The sequence below is a fragment of the Rhinolophus ferrumequinum genome, chromosome 3, assembly GCF_004115265.2.
Source record: "Rhinolophus ferrumequinum isolate MPI-CBG mRhiFer1 chromosome 3, mRhiFer1_v1.p, whole genome shotgun sequence".
Lineage (NCBI taxonomy): Eukaryota > Metazoa > Chordata > Mammalia > Chiroptera > Rhinolophidae > Rhinolophus > Rhinolophus ferrumequinum.
The window spans coordinates 93,271,006-93,294,496 of NC_046286.1; the positions used below are offsets into that span (position 1 = coordinate 93,271,006).

Here is a 23,491-nt window from a genome sequence, read left to right on the forward strand (position 1 = left end):
GAGGAGAAAAACGCAAATGGGGCTTCATGCAGGTTTCAGGAAAGTGGGTACATGACCAGATCCTCTTAAGGGTGGGTATGGATGTGGTAAGATGGACTGGCTCACCAGGACAGTAGTTCTCCCCCGTTCCCAGGGGACCACACCCTAAGGCAATGTGCCGGGTACTGTACTCACAGGTGGCAGCTCTCCTTCTCCTGCCAGGTTCTAGATTCTCCTCCAGGAAGCCTTTCCGGAATACCCAGGACCCATCATGAATTTGGCATGTGTCTTGTGGGTCTTTCTTCACTTTCTGAGGAAGGTCCTATGTGTCCAGCTAGATTTTAAGTCTTAGGAGGATAAACAGTGTCTTGGATTTTTGTACCTCAGAACTTGGTAGATGTCACTAAAATATCTGTCAGATGAATCCTTCTGGTAACAGTATGTGCACCTGGGGTCCAGGTCGCATCAGGGTATTTTCCTAAACCTTGGAGAGTTAAAGCTGAGACAGAACAAAGGATGCAGAAGATGGAGGGGGCTGAAATGCAGACCCCTTCCTCAGCAGCCTGGCTCTTCAGAGGGAGTCCCCAGGGTCACATCCGTGTTTTTCTATCACAGGTGTTCACTCTCTTTGCTTCAACCTTGCTGTAACATTACATTCCAGACCTGGACAGCCCTGGTTTGAAGTCCAGGGCTCAGTGGATCAAAAGCCTTTCCTTCAGTATGACAGTGACAGCAACAAGGTCAAACCTTGGGGTTTCCTGGGGGAGACAGTAAATGCCACCAAAGCATGGACAGAATTGACCCAGATGCTCAGAGAAGTGGGGCAAGAGCTCAGGATGATTCTGCCTGTCATCACACCAGAGAACAACAGGAGCAAGGGTAAGTGAAAGGAGGGGATGGAGAGGGAAGGAGTGGGGCACAGGCAGGGCAGGGGCTTTGTGTAAAGGAACTGAACTCTGGTCCACCTCAGAGACATGGTGGACCTGATGGCAAGAAAGGGCAAGTCATGGAGAGAACAGAGGTCCCTAACTGTGCAGAAACACACTTGAGCTACTAGGAGATGGAGGAGCTCTCAAGAGTCAGGATGACGTCTGTGTGTGGGATTGCAGGTCCTCCCACCCTGCAGGCCAAGACGTGCTGTCAGCGTGAGGCAGAAGGATGCACTGGTGCGTTCTGGCAGTTCAGCTTCAACAGAAAGGCTGCGCTTCTCTTTGACACGATGAACATGAACTGGACAGTCATTGATCCTGAAGCCAGAGGGATCAAGGAGGACTGGAAGGACAACAGGGAACTGGTGGAGTATTTCAGAAAGATGTCGGTGGGAGATTGCTCTCACTCTCTTGGAGAATTCTTAGAACACTGGGAAAAAATGCCGGAGCCCACAGGTAACTGAGCAGTGGGGTGGAGGATGTGGTAGCTCTCTTTAATGGTCTAATGCCTTCTCTGTGTGGGTGTGAGTATGTGTGTGTAATTGAAATTTTATGGATGGATCGACTGGTTGATTTCTTGATGGACTTACTGTCTGGAGTGTCATTAACTGCCATAGGATTTCCCAGCATCCTCCTTTCTCATCCCAGCTCCCTCAGCACAGGAGTCCCCTTTCTCCAATTAACCAGTGATCCAGTCACCCTGGACTGCCAGACGGTCCCCAGATCTCTATGTGTTGTGCTCCCAGGCCTTCTCTTCTTCCTGTGTTATAGTTATTCTTCAACCAGCTCAAATGTCACTTTTTTTTTTTTATTAAAGTTTATTGGGTTGACAATTGTTAGTAAAGTTACATAGCTTTCAGGTGTACAATTCTGTATTACATCATCTATATATCACATTGTGTGCTCACCACCCAGAATCAGTTCTCCTTCCATCACCATATATTTGATCCCTCCTACCACCCACTCCCCACTACCCTCTGGTAACCACTAAACTGTTGTCTCTGTCTATGAGTTTTTGTTTCTTCATTTGTTTGTCCTATTCCTTTGTTGTTTTCAGTTTTATATACCACAAGTCAGTGAAATCACATGGTTCTTGACTTTTTCTGTCTGACTTATTTCACTTAGCATTATAATCTCAAGATCCATCCATATTGTTGCAAATGGCACTATTTCATCTTATGGCAGAGTAGCATTCCATGTGTATATATACCACAACTTCTTTATCCAATTATCTATCGAAGGACATTTTGGTTGTTTCCATCTCTTGGTCACCATAAATAAAGCTGCAATGAACATCGGAGCACATTTACAGATAAATGTTTTCAGATTTTTTGGGTAGATACCCAAGAGAAGGATTGCTGGGTCATATGGTAATTCTATTTTTAATTTTTTGAGGAACCTCCACACTGCCTTCCATAGTAGCTGCACCAATCTGCATTCCCACCAACAGTGTATGAGGATTCTTTTTTATCCACAGCCTCTCCAACACTTGTGATTATTTGTCTTGTGGGTGATAGCCATTCTAACTAGGGTGAGGTGATATCTCATTGTGGTTTTTATTTGCATTTCTCTGATGATTAGTGATTTTGAGCATTTTTTCATATGTCTATTGGCTATTTGTGTGTCCTCTTTGGAGAAATGTCTATTCAGGTTCTCTGCCCATTTTTAAATTGGATTGTTTGTGTTTTTGTTGTTGAGTTATATGAGTTCCTTATATATTTTGGCTATTAGCCCCTTATCGGAGACATTGTTTGCAAAAATCTTCTCCCATTCGGTTGGTTGTCTCTATTTTGTTCATGGTTTCTTTTGCTGTGCAGAAGCTTTTTAGTTAGATACAGTCCCAATCATTTATTTTAGCTTTTACTTTCCCTGCCTTTTTTTTTTATTAGTTTGAGGTGCAGAAAACAATGTAATAGTTAGACATTTATCATTTATATCCCCCACACTGTGTCAACCCCTCTCCCCCCATCCACTATCCCTCTAACATCGCACACAGCCATTAACTTTCCTTGCCTTTGAAGTCAAATTCATAAAATCCTCTTTGAATCTAAGATCCATAAATTTAATACCTATGTTTTCTTCTGTACAGTTTATTATTTCAGGTCTTATGTTTACATCTTTGATCCATTTTGAGTTAATTTTTGTACACAGTGACCGATTTGTACACAGTGACACAGTGACCGAGTCTAGTTTCATTCTTTTGCACATGGTTTTCCAATTCTTCCAGCAGCACATATTGAAGAGGCTGTCTTTTCTCCATTGTATGTTTTTGGCTTCTTTGTCAAAAATTATTTGTCCATATTTATGTGGGTTTATTTCTGGGTTCGCAATTCTATTCCATTGGTCTGTGTGTCTGTTTTTCTGCCAATAACATGCTGTTTTGATTATTATTGTAGAAGCTAAAGTCAGGGAGTGTGAAACCTCCAGCATTTTTCTTTTTTCTTAGGATTGCTTTGGCTATTCAGGATCTTTTGTGGTTCCATACAAATCTGATGATTTTTTGTTCTATTTCTTTAAAAAATGTCATTGGGATTTTGATGGGGATTGCATTAAATCTGTGTATTGCTTTGGGTGGTATGGCCATTTTAACTATGTTGATTCTTCCAATCCATGAGCAAGGAATGTCTTCCATTTCTTTGTGTCTTCTTCAATTTCTTTTAAAAATGTCTTATAGTTTTCAGTGTATAGATCTTTCACATCCTTGATTAAATTTATTCCTAGGTATGTTATTCTTTTTGTTGCAATTGCAAAAGAAATTGTTTATTTTATTTCTTTTTCTGAGGTGTCATTGTTAGTATATAGGAATTCAATGGATTTTTGTACGTTAATTTTGTAGCCAGCAACTTTACTGTATTCGTTTATTGTTTCTAATAGCTTTTTGGTGGAGTCTTTAGGGTTTTCTATATATAGCATCATGTCATCTGCAAAAAGTGATAATTTAACTTCTTCATCCCCAATTTGGATGCCTTTGTTTCTTTCTCTTGTCTGATTGCTTTGGCTAGGACTTCCAATACTATGTTGAAAAGCAGAGGTGATGGGGGACAGCCCTGTCGTGTTCCTGAACATAGAGCAAAGGGCTTCAGTTTTTCAACATTAATTATGCTATTAGCTGAGGGTTTGTTATATATGGCCTTTATTATGTTAAGATATTTTCCTTCTATATTCATTTTATTAAGTGTTTTAATCAAAAATGGATATTGTATCTTGTCAAACACCTTTTCTGCATCTATTGATATAATCATATGATTTTTGTCCTTTGTTTATGTGGTGTATCTCATTGATCAATTTGCATATGTTGAACCATCCTTGTACCCCTGGGATGAACCCTGCTTGGTTGTGATGTATAATTTTTTTAATGCATTCTTGCATTCGATTTGCTAGAATTTTGTTTAGGATTTTTGCATCTGTATTCATCAGAGATGTTCGTTTGTAATTTTCTTTTGTGTTACCCTTACTAGATTGGTATCAGGGTGTAGGGAAGATGTTAGAGAAAATTTGCCTTCGTTGGTTGATGTAAGCTTTTGTCCATTAGCTTTTGTCTATTACTGCATGTGAGGCGATAGCTAGCTTAGGGTTAAAAGAATTCTGTGCTGTGATTAGGGTTTGAGTAAATTCCCCTTTGGTCTCATTCTCCCAAGCAGGGAAGATATGACATGAGGTTGCTTTTCTGTCTGTGCTGTGATTAGGGGTTGAGTAAATTCTCCATTTGGTCTCATTATCCCGAGCAGGGGAGATACGAGATAATGTTGCTTTCTGTAGATGATGTTGTTTTCTGTCCGTTTCGCCCGCCTCAGCAGATGATGTGAAGAAGTAGCTAAGTTATATCAGGATGACGTAACAGGTATATTGCCAGGCCTTGTTGTTTATCTGGATGAATTGGCCCTTTGGCCGGATGGACAGCATTCATATTAGTAACTGCCGGACCCTCCTGGAACTGGCCATTCCCGGAGTGGAAGGCAGGAACAAGAAACTTGGCTCTAAGGTATATGTGAGAAAATATATAAGATAGACCTCCGTTTGGCAGTGTCATTATTATTTTGTCATTTTGTCATTTGTCATTGGTGATTCTTCATCATTCTAACATTTTGAAGACTTCCAGTAACATACAGCTTACAACAACAGGGGATATCCTGACTTCCTGCCGCAAACCTGGTGAGGGCTGGCGTTCCTGGCCTCTCCAGTGTTGTTCCCCACGGTTAGCCTTCTTGAAAACTTGTTAGCATCTAGAACACTTGTATGCAGCTTGCAGCTTATAGCATCAGAAGACGTCCTAACTTCCAACAACAGCACAACACCAATAGCAGCAGCAGTCTTGGGAACTAGCAAGCAGCAATGTGGGAGACGCCTGAGTTTCTCTCAGCTACAGACCTGGCAAGGTTTTGATTTATGACTTTTCCAGTGTTGTTCTCCCCCAGTTTGGTGAGCTTTTGACATGTACTGTAATAGTTACTATCCTATAGAACTTATTACTGCTTTTGGATATTCCCTACTGATGTTATATGTGTATTTAGCCAAGTGATTTTTGATCAATAGTAAACATATGTTGGGATCTCTTAAACTTATACAAATGTATACTCCTTTGACATGACATTGTTGTCAGTGTATATAGTTGAGTCTTAACCACCTTTACTTTCTGACATTAGCATATCCTATTAATTGCCTTAGTCTTTTGCTATTGCATATTGCTAAACAAATTGATTAGATATTGCTAAATACATTCATTAGTCCCACTCTAGTGTGTCCTCCTCTCTCTTTTCCCCACTGTCATTACACAGGATAATGTTGGCCTCGTGAAATGAGTTAGGGAGTATTGTCTCTTCTTCAATTTTTTGGAAGAGTTTGAGTAGGACAGGTATTAGATCCTTTTGAATGTTTGGTAGAATTCACTAATAAAGCCATTTGATCCCAGACTTTTGCTTTTGGGAAGGTTTCAGATGACTGATTCAGTTTCCCTACCATTGATCAGTCCATTTAGATTTTTCAATTCTTCGTGATTCAGCCAAGAAAGGCTATATGTTTCTAAGAACATGTGCATTTCTTCTAGGTTATTGAATTTGGTGGCATATAGTTCTTTATAGTATTCTTGGATGATCCTTTGTATTTCTGTGGTGTCCATGGTAATCTCCCCTCTTTCATTTCTGATTTTGTTTATTTGTGTCTTTTCTCTTTTTATCTTAGTGAGTTTAGACAAGGGTTTGTCAATTTTATTAATCTTTTCAAAGAACCAGCTCTTTGTCACATTAAATTTTTCTATTGTCTTTTTGTTTTTTATTTCATTTACTTCTGCTCTCATTTTTATTATTACCTTCCTTCTGCTGACCTTGGGTTTCATTTGTTCTTCTTTTTCTAGTTCTTTAAGGTGTAACGTGAGGTTATTTATCTGGGATTTTTTTTCTTTTTTGAAACAGACCTGTAGTGATATAAATTTCCCTCTTGAAATTGCTTTTGCTGCATCCCAGAAATTTTGGTAGGATGTAATTTTATTTCATATGTTTCTATGTATCTTTTGATCTCTTCTCTTATTTCTTCTTTGACCCAGTCGTTCTTTAAAAGTATGTTGTTTAATCTCCACATATTTGTGGTGGTTTCTCCTGCTTTCTCTTTGCAGTTGATATCCAAAGCCTTGTGATCAGAGAATATGCTTGGTATGATTTCAATCTTCTTAAATTTGCTGAGGCTAGTTTTATGTTCCAATATATGGTTTAATTTATACTTGAGAATGTTCCATGTACACTAAAAAAAATGTGTAGTCTGATGTTCTACGATGAAGTGCTCTATAAATGTCAATTATGTCCATTTCATCTAATGTGTCATTCAGGGCTGATATTTCTTTATTTATTTTCTGTTTGGATGATCCATCCATAGCTGTCAATGATGTATTTAGGTCCCCTACTATAATTGTGTTTTGGTCAATTTCTCCCTTTATTTCTGTTAGTAGTTGCTTGGTATATTTCGGTGCTCCCTGATTGGGGGCATAAATATTGATGACTGTTATGTCTGCTTGTTGTACAGTCCCCATTATCATTATGAAATGTCCATCATCGTCTCTTATTACCTTTTTTATCCTGAAGTCTGTTTCATCTAATATCAATACGGATACATCTGATTTTCTCTGGATACCATTTGCTTGGAATGTCAATTTCCACCCTTTCACTTTGAGTCTATGTTTGTCCTTGTAGCTGAGATGTGTCTCTTGGAGGCAGCATATGGTTGGGTTTAGTTTTTTGATCCAATCTGCTATTCTGTGCCTTTTTATTGGTGAGTTCAGTCCATTTACATTTAGGGTGATTATTGATATGGGAGGATTTCCCATCATTGTATCTTTGGTTTTCTGGTAAGACTGTGTCTCCATTGATTCTTTGCCTTTTTGTTGTTGTCTATTATTTTCTGTGTGGTGGTATTCTACGATTTTTCCCTCTGTTTCTTCTTTTATTACATTACATATTTCAGTTCTGGATTTTTTTTTGAGTAGTTACCATTAAGTTTATGTAAAAGAAAGTTTCATACTTAGAGTATTACATTTTCTTCAGCACGCTTACTTTCTCCATTCCCATATTCTGTTTCAGGCCTTTACTTTCCCCCCTTTTATGTTTTGGTTGTCAAAAATTATCCCTATTTATGTTGGTTGAATAGCCTCCTTCAATATTTCTTGTAGTGCAGGTTATGTGTTAGGAAATTCCCTCAGCTTCTGTATGTCTGGAAAGGTCTTTAGTCCTCCTTCATATCTAAAGGATGTCTTTGCTGGATATATTATTCTTGGCTCATAATTTCTCTCTTTCAATAGTTTGAATATTTGATTCCACTCCCTCCTGGCTTGTAGAGTTTCTGCTGAAAAATATGATGATAATCTAATGGGCTTTCCTTTGTAGGTTACTGTGGGTACAGAGCCCCAAAAAGCATTTTCCAGGCTCTCGGCCTCACATAGAAAGGTGCTGGCTCAGGTAGTAAATGGCCATCGACTGTGATCAAATGGCCATTAGCTGTGGCTAGTTGGCCATCAGCTGTAACCGGTGAGCCATTGGGCATTAATATAACTGCCGTGGCTACCCTAGCAGAAAATGGGGGCTAGCAAGAAGATGGTGGCTGAGCCTGCAAGCGGCGCAGTGAGGGTTAAGAATTGTGTTTCCTGTTTCTCCAACCCAGCCGCCAGCGAGAGTATAGTGGTATGACTTCCCTACCTATAGCTCCGTGGGTGTTCCTTTTTGGCCTAGCCATATCCTGCGTTTTTATGTGGGGAGTGGGAGCAGAGACCCCGCAGGCCGCCCCGCACGACACATGGCGTAGCGAGCAGGGTCTCCTGCATGACAGTTACCATCTTCTTTTCCCTGGCTGCCTTGAGGATTCTTTCTTTGTTCTTAATTTTTCACAGCTTCAATACAATGTGCCTTGGAGAAGGCCTGTTTAGGTTGAGGTAATTAGGTGTTCTATTTGCTTCTTGGATTCGAGGATCCAGTTCTTTCCACAAGTTTGGGAAGTTCTCGTTGACTATTTGTTTGAATATATTCTCTGTTCCCTCCTCTCTTTCTTCTCCTTCTGGTATGCCCATTATTGTTGTATTGCTCTTTCTGATGGAGTCAGAAGGCTCTTACAGAGTTCTTTCATTTCTTTTAAGTCTCAAGTCTTTTTCTTCTTCCATTCATGTCATTTCCAGATTTCTATCTTTGATGTCACTGATTCTTTCTTCCATCTGGTCAGCTTTACTACCTAAGTTGGCTTTTTCATTCTTCATTTCTTCTATTGAGTCTTAATCTCCAGAAATTCTATTTGGTTCTTTTTTAAAATGTCAATCTCTTTGGTAAAATGTTCGTTTTGTTCTTTGATTGTGTTTCTGAGTTCATTAAACTGCCTGTCTGTGTTTTCTTGCATCTTGTTGAGTTTTTTCAGAACTGCAATCTTGAATTCTCTGTTATTTAAGTCACATATTTCCATATCTTTAAGTTCCTTCTCTGGAGACTTTTCATTTTCTTTCTGAGCTGCCTTGTTACCTTGGTTATTCATGGCAATTAATGAATTGTTATTTCTCTTCCTAGGCAACTACAGGAGTGGGTTCTGCAACAGGTTGGGAGGAAGGGGTCTTTCTTTTGCTTTCCAATAGGTGTTGGTAGATTGCTTTATTTTTTCTCCAGCTGCAGACTTATTCTCTCTCATGCTGAAGTGTTATATTTTCTCTGCACTGTTCAGGCTTCTCACACAATGTGGGGAGGATTTCCTGAAAGGTGGGCTTCTCCTCTGTGAGCAGGTTGCCTGGGTCTCAGGGCATCACCTCTGTGGGGGGATGTGGAGAGCTTCTGAAGTTCCAAAGCTCTCCCTGCACCAGTTTCGGAGGCTGTGTGTTTCATTGGCTCTGTTTACTCCTGCAGGGATCCACCCAGATAGGTGGGGACAGGGGTAGGTGGGTTGTGAGAGGCGGCTCTGAGTGATGTCGTAGACCACCAGCACAGCCAGTCCTGCACCTAATGCTCCTTCTCCTTCACCAGAACAAGTTGGGCTGTGAGTCCATGGCTGTGGACCACAGTTCTCAGAACTGCAAATTTCTGTTCTTTTGACCTGACACTGCTACTGTTCTGCTTCTAGCACTGGGCAGGTGGGAGCGGTGCGAACTCTGGGAGGATAGGGAGGGGGCGGCTAGTCTCAGTGCCTAAGGCTTCTGTTCTCTGCCTAGCAGTGAGGGCTTAAACCACCGTTTTCAGCCTTCTTCCCTCAGTCTTTGCTCTGAGGTCTCTGCCATGAGCGTTGGGTTCAGCAGTGTTATATGCTGATCCCTCAGGTGGGAATAACAGTCCTAGCGCTAGCAGTCTGAGTTCTTCCCTTTCCCATGGCTGCAGTAGCTCCAGAATGCAGAGCTCCAAGCTCAGTCTGTTCCTCCACCCGCGAGGCCCGATCTCCGCATTTCTCCCACCCTCCTCCCATGCTCGCTCAATTTGCCCACCTTTAGATGATTTCAGTTGCATGTCTCTTAGTCTTGCCTATCTGCTGCACAGGGAGTCATTTGTGGAATTATAGTTGTTCAATTTCTTGAAAATTCCAGGGGAGATTTCACGAGGCTCCACTCACACCACCATTTGTATGACGTCATTCAAATGTCACTTCTTATGAAGCCTTCACCTCGTTCCTCAGACAGAGTTAAGCACGTCAAAGTCTGTCAGTCTCAAAGAGGTTTACCCACATAAATGTGTCCAACTCTGTATAATCAGATGGACAACTGCTGTCTCCCTCAGTAGAAATATGAGCTCCATGAGGACAGGGCACAATCCCTGTTCATCTTTAGACCACAGGACCTAATAGAGATGCTGTCACATAATAAATCAGGAAATATGGGGGTGATATGTGCTGCCTGGATAATGTAGGTGTTGAGGAAAGTGTATTTTTCACTTTAACAAGGTTTTCCTTTTTCCTTTGTTCCAGTGCCATCATCAAAGGCCCCAGATACCCAACAGTCTTCACTCATCCAGTTAATTGTATGGATCTTCCCAGTAATCATCTACTCAGTCCTAATTGACATCATGAAACTTAGGAGGAGACCAGGCACCTTGGAAGGTGAGAAGCAGGCTGCTCTGGCCATTGGGCAGGATGTAGTCTGGTAAGGACGTGGGAGAGGTGAGCCCTGGTCTCACCCAAACCCCTGTCCCCTGATCCATCTCTATGTAGAAATGATGCCCTTTCTTAGTGCTGAGCCCCACTCTCCACTGGAGGGCTGTGCTTGAGGTGAGGAGGTAGTTATAGACAGCCCCACAGTGCCATGAGGGGAGGGGCAAATCGAGTCCCTGCTCCTGTGTGGGGAGATCTAGAAGGCCTGGCGTGGGTACAGTCCAGTCCCAACATAAGTCAGGACTTGCACCACCATTTGATGAACAAATACTTTGGTCTCTGAGGAGAGCATGATTTATTGCAGCAACTTTCCTAATGTCATAACAGCTCTTCCATAACCTGATGTTTCTTCTAGGGACCATGAGAAGGTGACGACGTCAAATCACCCCTTAATGGCAAACACTGACACTTGATGACAGTCTGGCTGCCAATCTAATATATTGTCTTCTGCTCAGACATGGGTTCACCAAGAAGCTGAAGATCTTAACTTCAGAACCCGTCACCTGTGCAAGCTCCCTCCACGGCCCTTGAAGAGGCCTCTGTGTTGACTTGGTCATTCTGAAACCTTTGCAGACGTAAGATATTTGCTCACAATCAGTTAGGACTGTTAGTTTTACTCTGACTCTCTTTCCATCAGACTTCCCTGTGTCAGGTGGATTTGGAGTGGCAGCTGGCATTTTCTATTCAATTAAGAGGAAGAATAGTTAGAAAGATTTTTTTTCTTTTCTTTTCTTTTTTTTTTTTTTTTTTGGTTTAATGACATGTATTAATGTGTTCACACTGTCATGTGGGAAATGACATTTCAGTTGCCAAAAAAATACTGGGAATCAGTCTGTCTCGTGCTGTGTGTGGGGTGTGGTGGCAGCAGGGACACAGAGTGGGGTGGGGCAGTGGCGTGGTGGGTGCAGGTCTGTCCCAGGGAAGGGGATCCTGTCCACAGAGCTGTGGGCACAGGGCTCTGGCTTTAGCCCCTGCTGGAAGGAGACTGAGAAGGGTTTCACTGGCCAACCCAGCAGGCCAAGGTCAGGCTGCATGCCCAGTAGGAGTAGGAGGAAGGCAGGACACCAGCTTTAGACACTAGGAGTCAGTGGTGAGGATTGAAGGAGGCTGGGCCTCCGTGGACCCCTGGGGCTTGTGCACTCAGCCTGCTTCTTTCTGGCTCCCTGAGCCTGCTGCTGAAGGGCTACACACATTTACCAATGTACCAAATGACAGTGTTCAAGCCTCTTAACAAAAGATTTCTAGATGTGCTAAAAAGCAAGAAAAGGTGATTAATAATGAGGAGAAAAAATAATCAATAGACACTGACTCAGAAATCAAGAACACATGCTAAAGATAGTCTGATGCAAACCATGAAGTTCAACCCTCTCCTTACACCTATAAGGGAGGAAAATGATTTTCTCTCCACCCTTTTGACCCAGGTGACAAAAGACAGATTAACAAGAGAAACACAGACAGAAGTTTATTAACATGTATACCTCTAATAAAGAGGAGAGATACACCCAAGTTAGCTTAGAATTCGGGATGAAATATCTTAATAGGGAAGGAGGGGTTATAGGCCTCTTAGGGGAGAGTAATGATCTTTAGGAAAGATAAATGGGCCCTTAGAAAAATGGACGAGAAGTATGATAGTGGCAACATCAGGTTGGAAGTTGTGCCAACTTCTTATTCCTCTCCTGTGATGAGTCAGTCCTCCTGGTTGACAAAACTCACAGGGAGGAGATTGATGACACCTGAGTTCCTTTTGGAGGATCTGTGTTAGGCAAACACAGGGAGTATACAGAGAGCCTCTCCTGCTTTGGCTCTTTTTCACCAACTTATAGCTCAAAATAATCAGTGTGTCAAAGCAGAATATTTTTGGTGGCATATTCTGATACCCTTCACACCATACACAAAAATTAACTAAAAATGGATTATAATATACATACGAGGTCTGAAAATTGAGTTTGAGAACTCATCCTAGAAAAAGTGCTATATACCTATTGCTGGATATCATTATGGTCACCTTCAAAGCACTCCCCTTGGGAAGCTATGCACAGACGCCAGCGCCTAGTCCACCCTTCAAAGCAATTTTGGAACTCTTTCTGGAATGGCCATCAGAGCTGTCGTCGTATTACCCTTGATGTCCTGAATGTCATCAAAATGTCTCCCTTTCAGTATTTCCTTTATTTTCAGGTAAAGAAAGAAGTCATTGGGGGCCAGATCAGGTGAGTAGGGAGGGTGTTCCAATACAGTTATTTGTTTACTGGCTAAAAACTCCCTCACAAACAGTGCCCTGTGAGCTGGTGCATTGTCGTGATGCAAGAGCCATGAATTGTTGGTGAAAAGTTCAGGTTGTCTAATGTTTTCACGCAGCATTCTCAGCACTTCCAAATAGTAAACTTGGTTAAGTGTTTGTCCAGCTGGTACAAATTCATAATGAATAATCCCTCTGGTATCAAAAAAGTTTAGCAACATCATTGCAACTAGTTCACGAACTGAATTGTCAGGCCTCATATGTATATGAAATAAAATTATGAAAGGATTAAAAGAAAACATAGGAGTAAATCTTTGTGACCTTGTTTGGCAAAACCTTTTTAAATACACCAATATCACAAATGACAGAAGCAAAAGTACATTAATATGACTTCTCCAAAACTTAAAACGTTTGTGCTTCAAAGGACACCATCAAGAAAGTGAAAACACAACTTACAGAAGGAGAGAAAATATTTTCCAATCATATCTCTAGTGTGGGACTGGTATCCAGAATATATTGAAAACTACTCTTACACCCAATAATATACTGATAAATAATCCAATTTAAAAACAGACGTTTCTCCAGAGAGGAATACAAATGGCCAATGAACACATGAAAAGATGCGCCTATCATCAGCCATCAGGCAAATGCAGATCAAAAGCACAAAGAGATTCCACTTCACACACATTAGATGGTGATCATCTCAGGACAGGAAACAGGTGTTAGGGAGCCTGTGGAGAAACTGGAGCCCTCCTGGATGGCGTGGGCAGCGTGTATGGAGATGGACAGTCAGCGTGGGGGACAGAGAGAAGTGAGGGCTACACGTGTGCTGGGGAAAGACCCGTGTCTGTGACCGTGGAGGTTCGATATGAAAAGGGAGTACGTAATGGAGCAGCTGCAGGGAGGGAGCATTGCTAGAGGGCGGTGGGTGGAGACCTGCTCCCTCTGACTTGTCCAGGCCTTGATCACAGAGCTTTGGCAGCTGCCCGGTGGAGCAGGCGGGTCCGTCCATGCCCGTCGGGGCTAGGCTGGGTTTTGCTCCTGACGCTTTGCCCAGCGACTCTAAGCAATTATATTGCCCTCAACCCCGAGGCCAGGCCTGGAAAGGCAGAGTTTAGCCCCCACTTCACCTCCTCGTCTCCCCATAGGGAGCTTGGCAATATGACTGGGGGAAGGGATGCTTCTACCAGCATTTCCTCCAGGCTCCCCTAGGAGCTTCTCCTCAGGGATCAGTTCAGAGTCCAGCTCCAAACCTACTGAAAAGATTCTGGGGAGGAAAAAAAATCCACGTTTGACATCTTCCTGAGAGATTGTGATGCAGGAAGTCTATGGAGCACATGCTGAGAAATACTGGGGTGTTTCAGGAGACTGGTTACCTGGTGGGAGGGCCGGCTCTAGGCCTTTTGAACAACATATTTATTGACACGTAATTCAAATAGCAGTGAATGAGCACAGTGATCTAAAGACATTAAAACATAAGGGCTACTTTTAACTTCTTTAGGATAGATACATAGGGTCTCTAAGTCATTTGGAGACCCCACACGAGTATCATGTCACCATTTTAAAGGAGACACTATATTGAATTTTTGCTGTAAAATTTGTAAGAGTATTTAAAGTTTTTATTTTGAAATTAATTGGCTAAAAAATGAGGGAAAAAATCATCAAGCTGGAGAATTAAGATGATTGTATTTATACACTTTTACTCTATGTATATTTTACATTGGTAAGAAAATAAAACAAGCAAAAATTATTTGGTTATCTGTAAATCATTTATTTATGGTAAACTATAATTTCATGGCAATCATTCTGTAAATTTGGGATTATTACAAAGGGAGAATATCCAACCTACACAGTACTGTCAAATGGAATGACCTTTTAGAAATACTACATCCAGCACTTAAACAATTGCATAAATTACATTTTGTAGGTAATTAGTTAAACTTTTGTTCATTCTGTTTGGTACTTGCTCTTTAGAACTTTGTATCCAAATGGGCATAGTGATGTGAAGTTTGTCTTTGGCCATTTGGATATCTCACAGGTCTTAGACACAACAAACCACTTGCATCTTAACTATTTTTATTCCCTTGTTTCTTTTTCTATATTCTTTTTAATCTTTTTCTTAACTAGTTGCCCTGGGGATTGCAATTAGCATCTTAACCTAAAACAACCTAGTTCAGATTAATACCAATTTTTCTTCCAATATAACTTTGTTACTCTCCTCCTCTTTGCGCAGTTCTTCTCATACAAATTTCATGTTTATACATTATAAACCCATCAAATGGGTTTTACATTTTTGCTAATGCAGTTGTATTTTCAATCACACAGGGAATATACCTACATATGTGCTATCTTTCATACTTATTATGTAGTTACCTTTACTGTTCTCTTTATGTCTTCATGTGGATTCAAGGGACTCCCTAAGGCTTAGGCCTGCCACCTCAAACACACTGAATCACTGGCTACCACTCCCAGGAAACAGCAGCCCCCAGGATTGGCTGCACTCCCAATCCCCACACACACCTGCCAAGGACCTTTGAAGGACCCATGGGTGCTGAAATCCCCTCTAGGGAAGGCTGGACCTCTGCAAATTCTCTCCTCCACTGGTATGTGCACAGGTCAGCACTTTTCAGATTTTCTTTTTTTTCCCTCCCTGACTTCAGAGAGAGGTATGTTGTCAGGTTCCTCAGCCTTAACAGGGTTCTGTCTTCCTGTTACTAGATGCACAGGTGGGTGAGATTTCTCCTGGGTACCTCAGCATATGGTGCCAGATCCCACTACACCCAGAAAGGGGCTTTTGTTCACAGATACCTAATTTATTGTTAATCTCTCATAACAGTTTTCCATAACCATATTGCCATGTCTACCTGTACTTTACCTCTAGCTCTATATCTCTTTTTGATTCTGGGTCTCAGGAGAACCTGACTCGCACAGTCTTATTCACATGGTCTCATTTCCGGGATGAGGTGCTCAGGCAATGGGGCAGGGTTTGGCTGGGAATCACCTTTTCAGTCCTCACTCCAGCTCTCTGCCCTTTGCTTCACTCTCAGTTCTGCCCAAAGTAGCGCATACTCTAAAGCACTCTGCCTAGGACACCAAGGAGGACTGAGCAAGTCAGGATATTTCGGGGACTCGGCCTGGGCGTGACACACGCGACCTTGGATTGGGCCGTCCCTAGGTCCGCGGTTGGTGGGGCTGAAATGGACATACAAGAGTGACAGCCTTGTCCAGACCCTGAATCTCAGGAGACGCCTCCTCAGCCCCTGCTCCCTCAGGTCACCCTACAATGCAGACAGTTTCTAGCCCTCTACTGAGTGGCAGCTGTAGGGACAGGCCCTGGGGTTGGACCGGTGAGAGAGGGGCTGGACACTGTCCTCAGGGAGCTCAGACAGCTAATGGGGGAGGAAGGGTTACAATATGAACTGTCATTCCTGCTGTGACAGAAGAGGAGGTGACACATGAGGAAGGTGGTAGAGAAGTCCTCTCAGGAGCTGACAGTGGAGGTGGCATTGAAGGAGTTCCAGAAACAGACCAACTGAGACGAAAAAGAAAAGTGATGCTAAGAAGAAGGAACACGACATGAAAAAGTTCTGGAAACAGAATGATGCCCTCGTGTTTGGGGCCAGCAAGAAACCCACAGTGAGTGGTCCAATGGTATGTGCAGTGAGGAGGAGACCTCAGGAGGTGAGAAGGGAAAGGAAGGATGGCAGAATATGCCCATGGCTATTGTTCTCCCAAGAAGAACTCACTGTGTGGGTGGATCACTTTTTCAAACACACGTACACACACTGAGATTGTCCCTCTAATTTCCAGAGAAGTCACTCTCTGCTTAGTTACCTGCATCTCCAGCATTCTTTTCCAGGGCACTAAACGTCCTCAAGTCAGACAATACGGAATTTTGTGAGAGACGCTGTCACATCTCTGTCATTGTCCCATGTCTCTTTATCAGTCTGAGCCCAGTGTCTGTTCTTCAAGTCAGAGGAGATCTATCTGTCCTTCAAAGCCAAACACCCAGGATCCGCTGATGCATCCATTGGCCTCCCACAGACACATGGTCCTGCCCTGCAGGGAGAGAGGATTGTGCCCCCATCATGGGACACAGCTCAGCCTCGGGTCTTCACAGATCCTTTGTCCCCACCCGGTATCCACTGCGTTGCTGCTCCCATCTTAACCCCTGGTTTGACTCCGTGTTCTGTGTCCACCTTGGCTTCTGGGCCACATGGAAGCAAATAACTTCCAATATTTACATAAACACAATTGTTCTCTAACTCTACAACAATTGTTCTTCTTCCCTGATTCTTCTAAACTTACCCATGGTTATGAAAGTCTCTATCTAGTTTAAGGTCAAGCAGTTTCTTCTGGAACTCTTCCACAAGGGCTTTCAGAGTTTCTGCCTCTCCCAGGCCCTTGGTCATTCACCTTCATCCCCAGAGGACCATATAGCTGGACTGTCTGACTACTACAGTGATGAATATAGAAATGTGTTTCCATTGACCTGGCCTTGAACCTCACACCATGGTTGTCCATTAGGAGTGATGGTGAAGTTATAGCAAAGTGAGGGAGCATCTGTGAAGGAAAAACGCAGGTCAGGGTTGGGGTTGGAAGAAAAGGACCCCAGGTACACCCTCCCCCAACTCTGAGACAGCAGAGAATCCCATGATGGCTGGGCTGGCAGAGCAAGGGCTGACCCTGCCGGGCCCCTCCCTTCATCAGCAAAGGTGAGTGCCCCTCCCTTGCTTGAGGAGGACCAGGTCGCCTCTGCCTGGAAGAAGCCACACATCCCCGGGTATGTCCCCTGTGTCCACAAGGCCAACGCCCAGCATGAGTCAGCCCATAGCCATTGCAGGGACATGCCAGGCTGGATAGGGGAAAATGGTCTAGAAGCCAGAGGATTGTCAGAAACTCGCCCGTGCCCTATGGGGAGAAGGGAGAGTGTGTCAGGGCTGCTCTTGAGGAAAATGGATGACGGTGGGTGTGGGGTGAGGAGAGAACCCAAAGATGGAGAAGGGAGAGTTGAGAATTATGGGTCCGGGAGTCAGCACGCCCCTGGGAGATGATACTTATCTGCTACTAGGATGGGTCTTGGGACTGTGGGAGAAAGGATAGCAACAGGGCATAGAGTAGATAATCCAGAACTTCTGAGGCAGGTGGGACCTAGTGTGTGATTGACGTCATCCCTGGGATTCCAAAGCGTCATCATGGCTCCCCTATTATTAAAGTGGTGCAGGGGGGGGGGGCGGTGATGAATACACACTGTCCCAGGTGCTGCTCATTAGAGGTGTCACTGGGTCCCCAGGCCCAACAGTGGTCTTTTCACACCAGGAATGGAAAATCGTTGTAGTTAGTGAATTAGCTGTGGGCTGAGGGCTACCAAAGTAGGAAAGTACAAGTACTTCCTGCTCATCCTGTCCTCCCTTTTCTCCAAGGAGAATGATAAAACAGTATCACATCCTGGGTGACATGACAGAGATTAGAAGCAACCCTAACCTTAAAGGATGCAGGGGCAGAGGCCTTATCCTATCTCCATTTAATAGCAGCCTGATCTGCAGACTTTCTGTAAATGGGTGACTATTAAATAGTCTAGGCTTCGCAGATCCTAAGCCTGTGGCAGCTAGTTAGCTCTGCTGCAGAACAAAAGTATCTGTACACAATATGTGAGGAAATGAATGTGGCTGGACCTGCCACTAGGACTCACGCTCCACAAACCTATGACACTGGAGGTATCTGTGGTCGGACAAGTCGTATGTGGACTTCAGGGCATCCTAAGTGGAGAATCACATCACAGACCCATTAGTCAGGAGCAGGGCCTTACCACCTGCAGCAGGGACATCCACACATTTGAAAGTGGCTCCTGGTTTGGTCCTGGGGCCTGGTAGAGATGAGGCCCCTGGCCATGGGATGTCAGAGCTGCCTATCATGAGGCGGGCTCATCAGCACACCAAGTCCTTGGGTCAGAGTCCCAGAGGTCAGGAGACACAAGTGATTTTTCTGGATTGGCATGAGCAGGGAACAAATGAGGTGCAGAAGCAGGTGGCCCTCATCTTGACACCAGAAATGTGGCACCAGCACGACCCTCAGGTCACACCTATGGCTTCATGCAGTGTTTCAAGGGCCCCTTGGGCCAAGGAATCCAGTCTTCGAAAGAAGGGGGGCAGTGGTCCATACCTGTGGGACCTGTGTCCTTTCACATTATCTACACCCAGAAGCCATGGGAAGGACAGGGCAGGGATCTGGCTCTTCAATACACAGAGAAGTCTCCTGGGAGTTGCTTCCCTAGGGGAGAGGGTCACCCATATCTGGGACACCCTATATACCTTAAATCTGGCGTCAGCCACCTAGGACAGTGGCCAAATCTGGTTCCCCATTCCTTTGCATGTTGTCTTTTCTGCTTTTGCACCACAAATGTAGAGAGGTGCATAACTGATACAGAGACAGATACCAAGAGCTCTGTAAAGACAAAAATATTCACAATCTGTCTGTGGGGACAGAGTCCCAGAGAGCAGTTTCCAGGCTCTCGGCCTCGCGTGGGGAAGTGCTGGCTCAGGTGGTGAATGACCATCAACTGTGATTGGTTGGCCATCAGCTGTAACTTGTTAGCCAGTTGGCTACTGATGTATCTGTGGGGCTGCGTTGATTGGTTGGTTGGTTGGCAGGCAGAGAAAGTGAACGGGCGGACTGCGGATCATGTGGCTACTACTGCGTGTGTCTTGCCCAGCCGCCAGTGAGACTATGGTGGTATGACTCCCCTACCTATGGCTGCATGGATGTTCCTTTTTGGCCTACCCACACCCTGTGTTCTTATGTGGGGAGCGGGAGCTGAGACCCGGCAGGCTGCCCTGAATGACAAATGGTGCAGTGAGCAGGGTCTCTCCCACGACACTATCCTTTATAGAAAAAGTTTGCCATCTCCTGCCTAAATCTATGACCTGTATGTGGTGCTGTCTGCCCAGTAGGAGGAAATACGTTTGGGACCAAAGGGTAGGGTCAGAGTGCCCCAATTTACCGTCATTCCCAGGGACACACTTTGGAACTGGGCTTCCTGTCCCTCCTAATCTAGGTTCTGGGAGGCAAGTTTGGAAACTTTTACTGGGTGTGTCCTCAGGGCGGGGTTCGGGGTGGGGAGGTGGGGGATATTGGGTGCCATTCGGTGGAGGAAGGGGTTAGGGCCACTCAGAGATGGGAAGGTGCTGGAAGCACTGGGGTCCATCGGGACAGGGTGAAAGGCATGAAATGGACAGTGAAGGAATGTGCTGAGCTGGAAAGAGGAGCAGTGACATGAGGGGAAGTGGCTGAGAGCTGTCTAGTGAAGTGAGAGCCTAGAGCTACAGGTCTGATGATCCCCTAGAGAGGACGCTGGGAAGTTCAAGGGTGGAGAGCAGTGGTATAATGGTTTGTGTAGAAAAGTTGTGTGAGCCGAGTGGGGGCGTGCGGTTATTCGGGTGGTGACCGTGCCTAAACGCCCCTGTCCTGACTCTCGGGAACCTGAGGCTGAGGCTCCCACCTCCCAGAAGTGCAGGATGCGAAGGAGACGGGGAGAAGGGGAAGGGATGGTAGGGGGAAGGTAGGCGGAGGGCCAGGGGTAAGGGGAAAGGGAGGGGAGGGGGAAGGGTGAGTGGGGGAGGAGTGCGGGTTACGGGTGTGGGTGCTCCCACAAATTTCTCGCTGCGCACTCTCTCCCTCCCATCCCACCTAAAAACAATCCTTTTTCGCCTGTGTGGTCTCTTTTCAGACCCTCTCCTTCCCTGTGGTGGGTGACAACCTGAGCCTTGTGGGTCGCAGAAACGAAAACGAGCCCGCGTAGGGTGCTGAAGCTGGGGCGGCGGCGCCACCCGGAAGGCAGGTTTCCCAACCCGGGTGGGAACCCATTGCCCGTCCCGATCGTAACGCCGGTCTCGCCCCGCAACGTCCATCGACGATCTCACCGTCCAACGCCACCCCATACAGTCGGGCAGCAGAAGCAGGACCTGGAGGACCAGGCTGAACTTGGTGCCTGCACCCCACGCTGTCGGGACCTGGAGCCCCGAGGCGACCCTGCTGTGGCGCAGAGTCGTGTCCACACGACGAGGAGGAAATGAAACCCCAGAGTCGTCCTTGCCCGTGACCCTCTGGGTTGCGCAGCCTCCTCCCCAACTTGCTCCTGGAGGCTAAGTGCATGAAAAGTTCATTTTTCTTCTCCAGGAACCTCTCTACCCCATTCTCTTCGTCACTTCCTTTTTCCGCCTCCTTTTTGATGTCACGATGATTCATTTTCTTAAAAGACTCACGATTTTAGTATCTCAAGGTACTTCCTTAATGATAGTGGACGAAGACAGCCCTTAGCAGTTGTCATCCACCAGGTATTTTTTAGTAGTTTCCATCCCAGCGGAGCCCAAGGCCTTTTGTTAACCAAAGTAATTCTTTGACATGTTTGAGGTACTGAGGTCAGATTTGTTTCCAAGTTTTCCTGCAAAGACTTCAAAACACCCACAGTGCCATGTAGAGGCCTCTGATGAGGGTCACCTGGCACTTAAAGTTCCAGAACTGCAAACCTCTGGTTTTAGTTTTAGCCTCTTGGGCCTTTTCATGTTCACACTTGTCTCTTTCATTAAATCATTCATTAGCATCTAATCAGCATTTAAATAACATCAGCTTCTCTGGGAATAATCATCATAATAAAGAATAAAACCATCACCTCTTGACTCTGAGAAACTCTCCTGATTTCTGATCAGTGGGTCTTAGTCTGTGGTTTTATTTCTGCATTTTCAAAGACACCTCAAACGACAGAAGAAGTACAATGGCCTGCAGTGCATGGCCCATCTCTCTCATCACGAGAGACCCTGGCCCATGGCTTCTGGAAAGGCTGAACAATTAGGAGACCTGTGTTGGTCCTCAGCACGTGCAAGCTCAGGATTACTGGCATGATCTCCTCACTTAATCTCTTTTCATTCTCCGAGGTAGCGTTTCCTATATTACAACTGGGGAAATGGATGCAGAAACTAGCACAGACCCATCAGCCAGAATTTCATCCAGATACGTGATTCCTGTTTCTGGCACTATGATCTAGAGTTCACATCCATTAAAATCACTTCAGGAGCCTGTTGCACCAGCTCCTGTGATCTGCTGGGAGTCTGGGAACCAGGAGCATACACTGGGGATGAGCCAGGGATGCCCAGGTGTCCACAGAGGTCCATCCTCCTTCTACCCGGTCTTCCTGCCAGTCTTTAATGCCAGCCTTCTGCCTTCCTCCTGTTCTCCTGTCACGTGCCTACCTAACCCAGCCTCGTGGGTTGAACCTATTAGGCCCTTCCTGGTTACCTCCTCCCAGAGATTAAACCTGGACTCCTGACCCCCATCCTTATGCATGGAAGTCTCTTCCCACACGCAGATCACCTGGACCCACCAATATCTGGCCAAACCCAAGCCTAAATTCTGTCCACCCTCTGTGAGTCTCTTATCTTCCAAACCACCCAGCACCAGCCATTCCTACATAGAGACTCCAGTGAATCAGCTGAGAGCCTTCTATCTCCTTTAAACCTGTTAATTCACAGACTTTGCTGCTATCCTATGTCCCTGGGATCAAGTAGAGACAGGCCCTGTGTCCAGGCACAGGCCTCTTCCACCTGCCCACAGGACAGTGGAGACTTATTGTCAATTGAGCTCGTTGTCTTCACATGGAAAATGTGTGGAAGAGGAGTTCCTAGTCTCCTTTGCTCATTTAATGGAGAAAAGGCCCACTGGCTGGAGACATAGTGGGATTTGGGTTCTCCAGTCCTCACACCAGGCTAAGAGCTCCCCAGCAGCCTCCAATTCCCATCTCATTTCTGCCCACAGTACCCGCTGCCTTTCCAAGGACCAAGTCAAAGATCCACTAGGGGCTGCCTGTTGGGGATGCCCCGTGGGATCATAGTGATAAACTGAGTGGGGGTGGGGTTACAGCCCGGGAATCAGGGATGGTTTGCCACAGGTGGTTGTGGTGTAAGTGGGTCGCGTACATGAGGAGAACCTTCCCTAAGCTCACGTTCCCCCAAGGTAACTCAGTTCACCACAGATTGAGCAGCAGGATGTATTAGACTCCGTTTTACAAAAGTGACAAAGGGACACATTGTATTTCCAATGACCACACGACCAGTGGAGCACACCAATGTACAAGCACCTCTCTCCTGGTGTGACATCCTTACTGTGGACCTGGGTGTTAGGACACAGGGAAGGGGAGAGGAGATGATTAATTTAGCCTGTGGACGTGTCATAAACGGGTGAGCTTTGAGGAAAGAGATTGCCCCCATCCTGCTGGTAGGCCTTGTCGAATCAGTCGAAGTCCTGAAGAGAACAGTAAGACTGACCACCTACAGAAAAGGGAATTCTCCAGCAGACTGCCTTCCCACTTCACGTGCACCGCTGGCTCTCCTGGGCTCCAGGATGCCCGCCTGCACTGCGGGTTTTAGACTTGACAGCCTCCATAATCACGTGAGCCAAATTTATAATCAATCAATCAATCTATATATATATCTAAGTATCTATGTATCTACCTACATCATGGTGGTCTGTCTCTCTGGAGAACCCTGAGTAAAATAGGTAGTAAAGGAAGACAACAGGAGGTGATATTTGTGCCCAGCTTTCATGGTCCATAGGCTCTTGTTCTGGGAACCATATACTTGACAGAGGAATGTTCCAGAACAGAAGCCTAGAGGCATGATGGGAAGGACCAGCAGGTTGGCTAGTGACCTGACCTTAGAGTATTGGAGAAGAAGAGATGTCAGGAGGTGACATGGGACAGAGAGGGAGG

General features: G+C 44.9%; 1 protein-coding gene across 1 annotated transcript in view; it reads left to right on the plus strand.

Annotated features, from left to right (window-relative positions):
- RAET1E (retinoic acid early transcript 1E) overlaps window positions 1-10,932 on the plus strand; it is a 34,159-nt gene extending 23,227 nt beyond the window's left edge. Inside the window, exons 2-5 of the mRNA XM_033103066.1 lie at window positions 595-858; window positions 1,089-1,364; window positions 10,314-10,445; window positions 10,852-10,932. Of these exons, the coding sequence (XP_032958957.1) occupies window positions 786-858; window positions 1,089-1,364; window positions 10,314-10,445; window positions 10,852-10,868 (498 nt within the window). The 5' untranslated portion in view covers window positions 595-785 and the 3' untranslated portion in view covers window positions 10,869-10,932. The remainder of the gene's footprint in view (window positions 1-594; window positions 859-1,088; window positions 1,365-10,313; window positions 10,446-10,851) is intronic.
- Window positions 10,933-23,491: the final 12,559 nt, after the last annotated feature.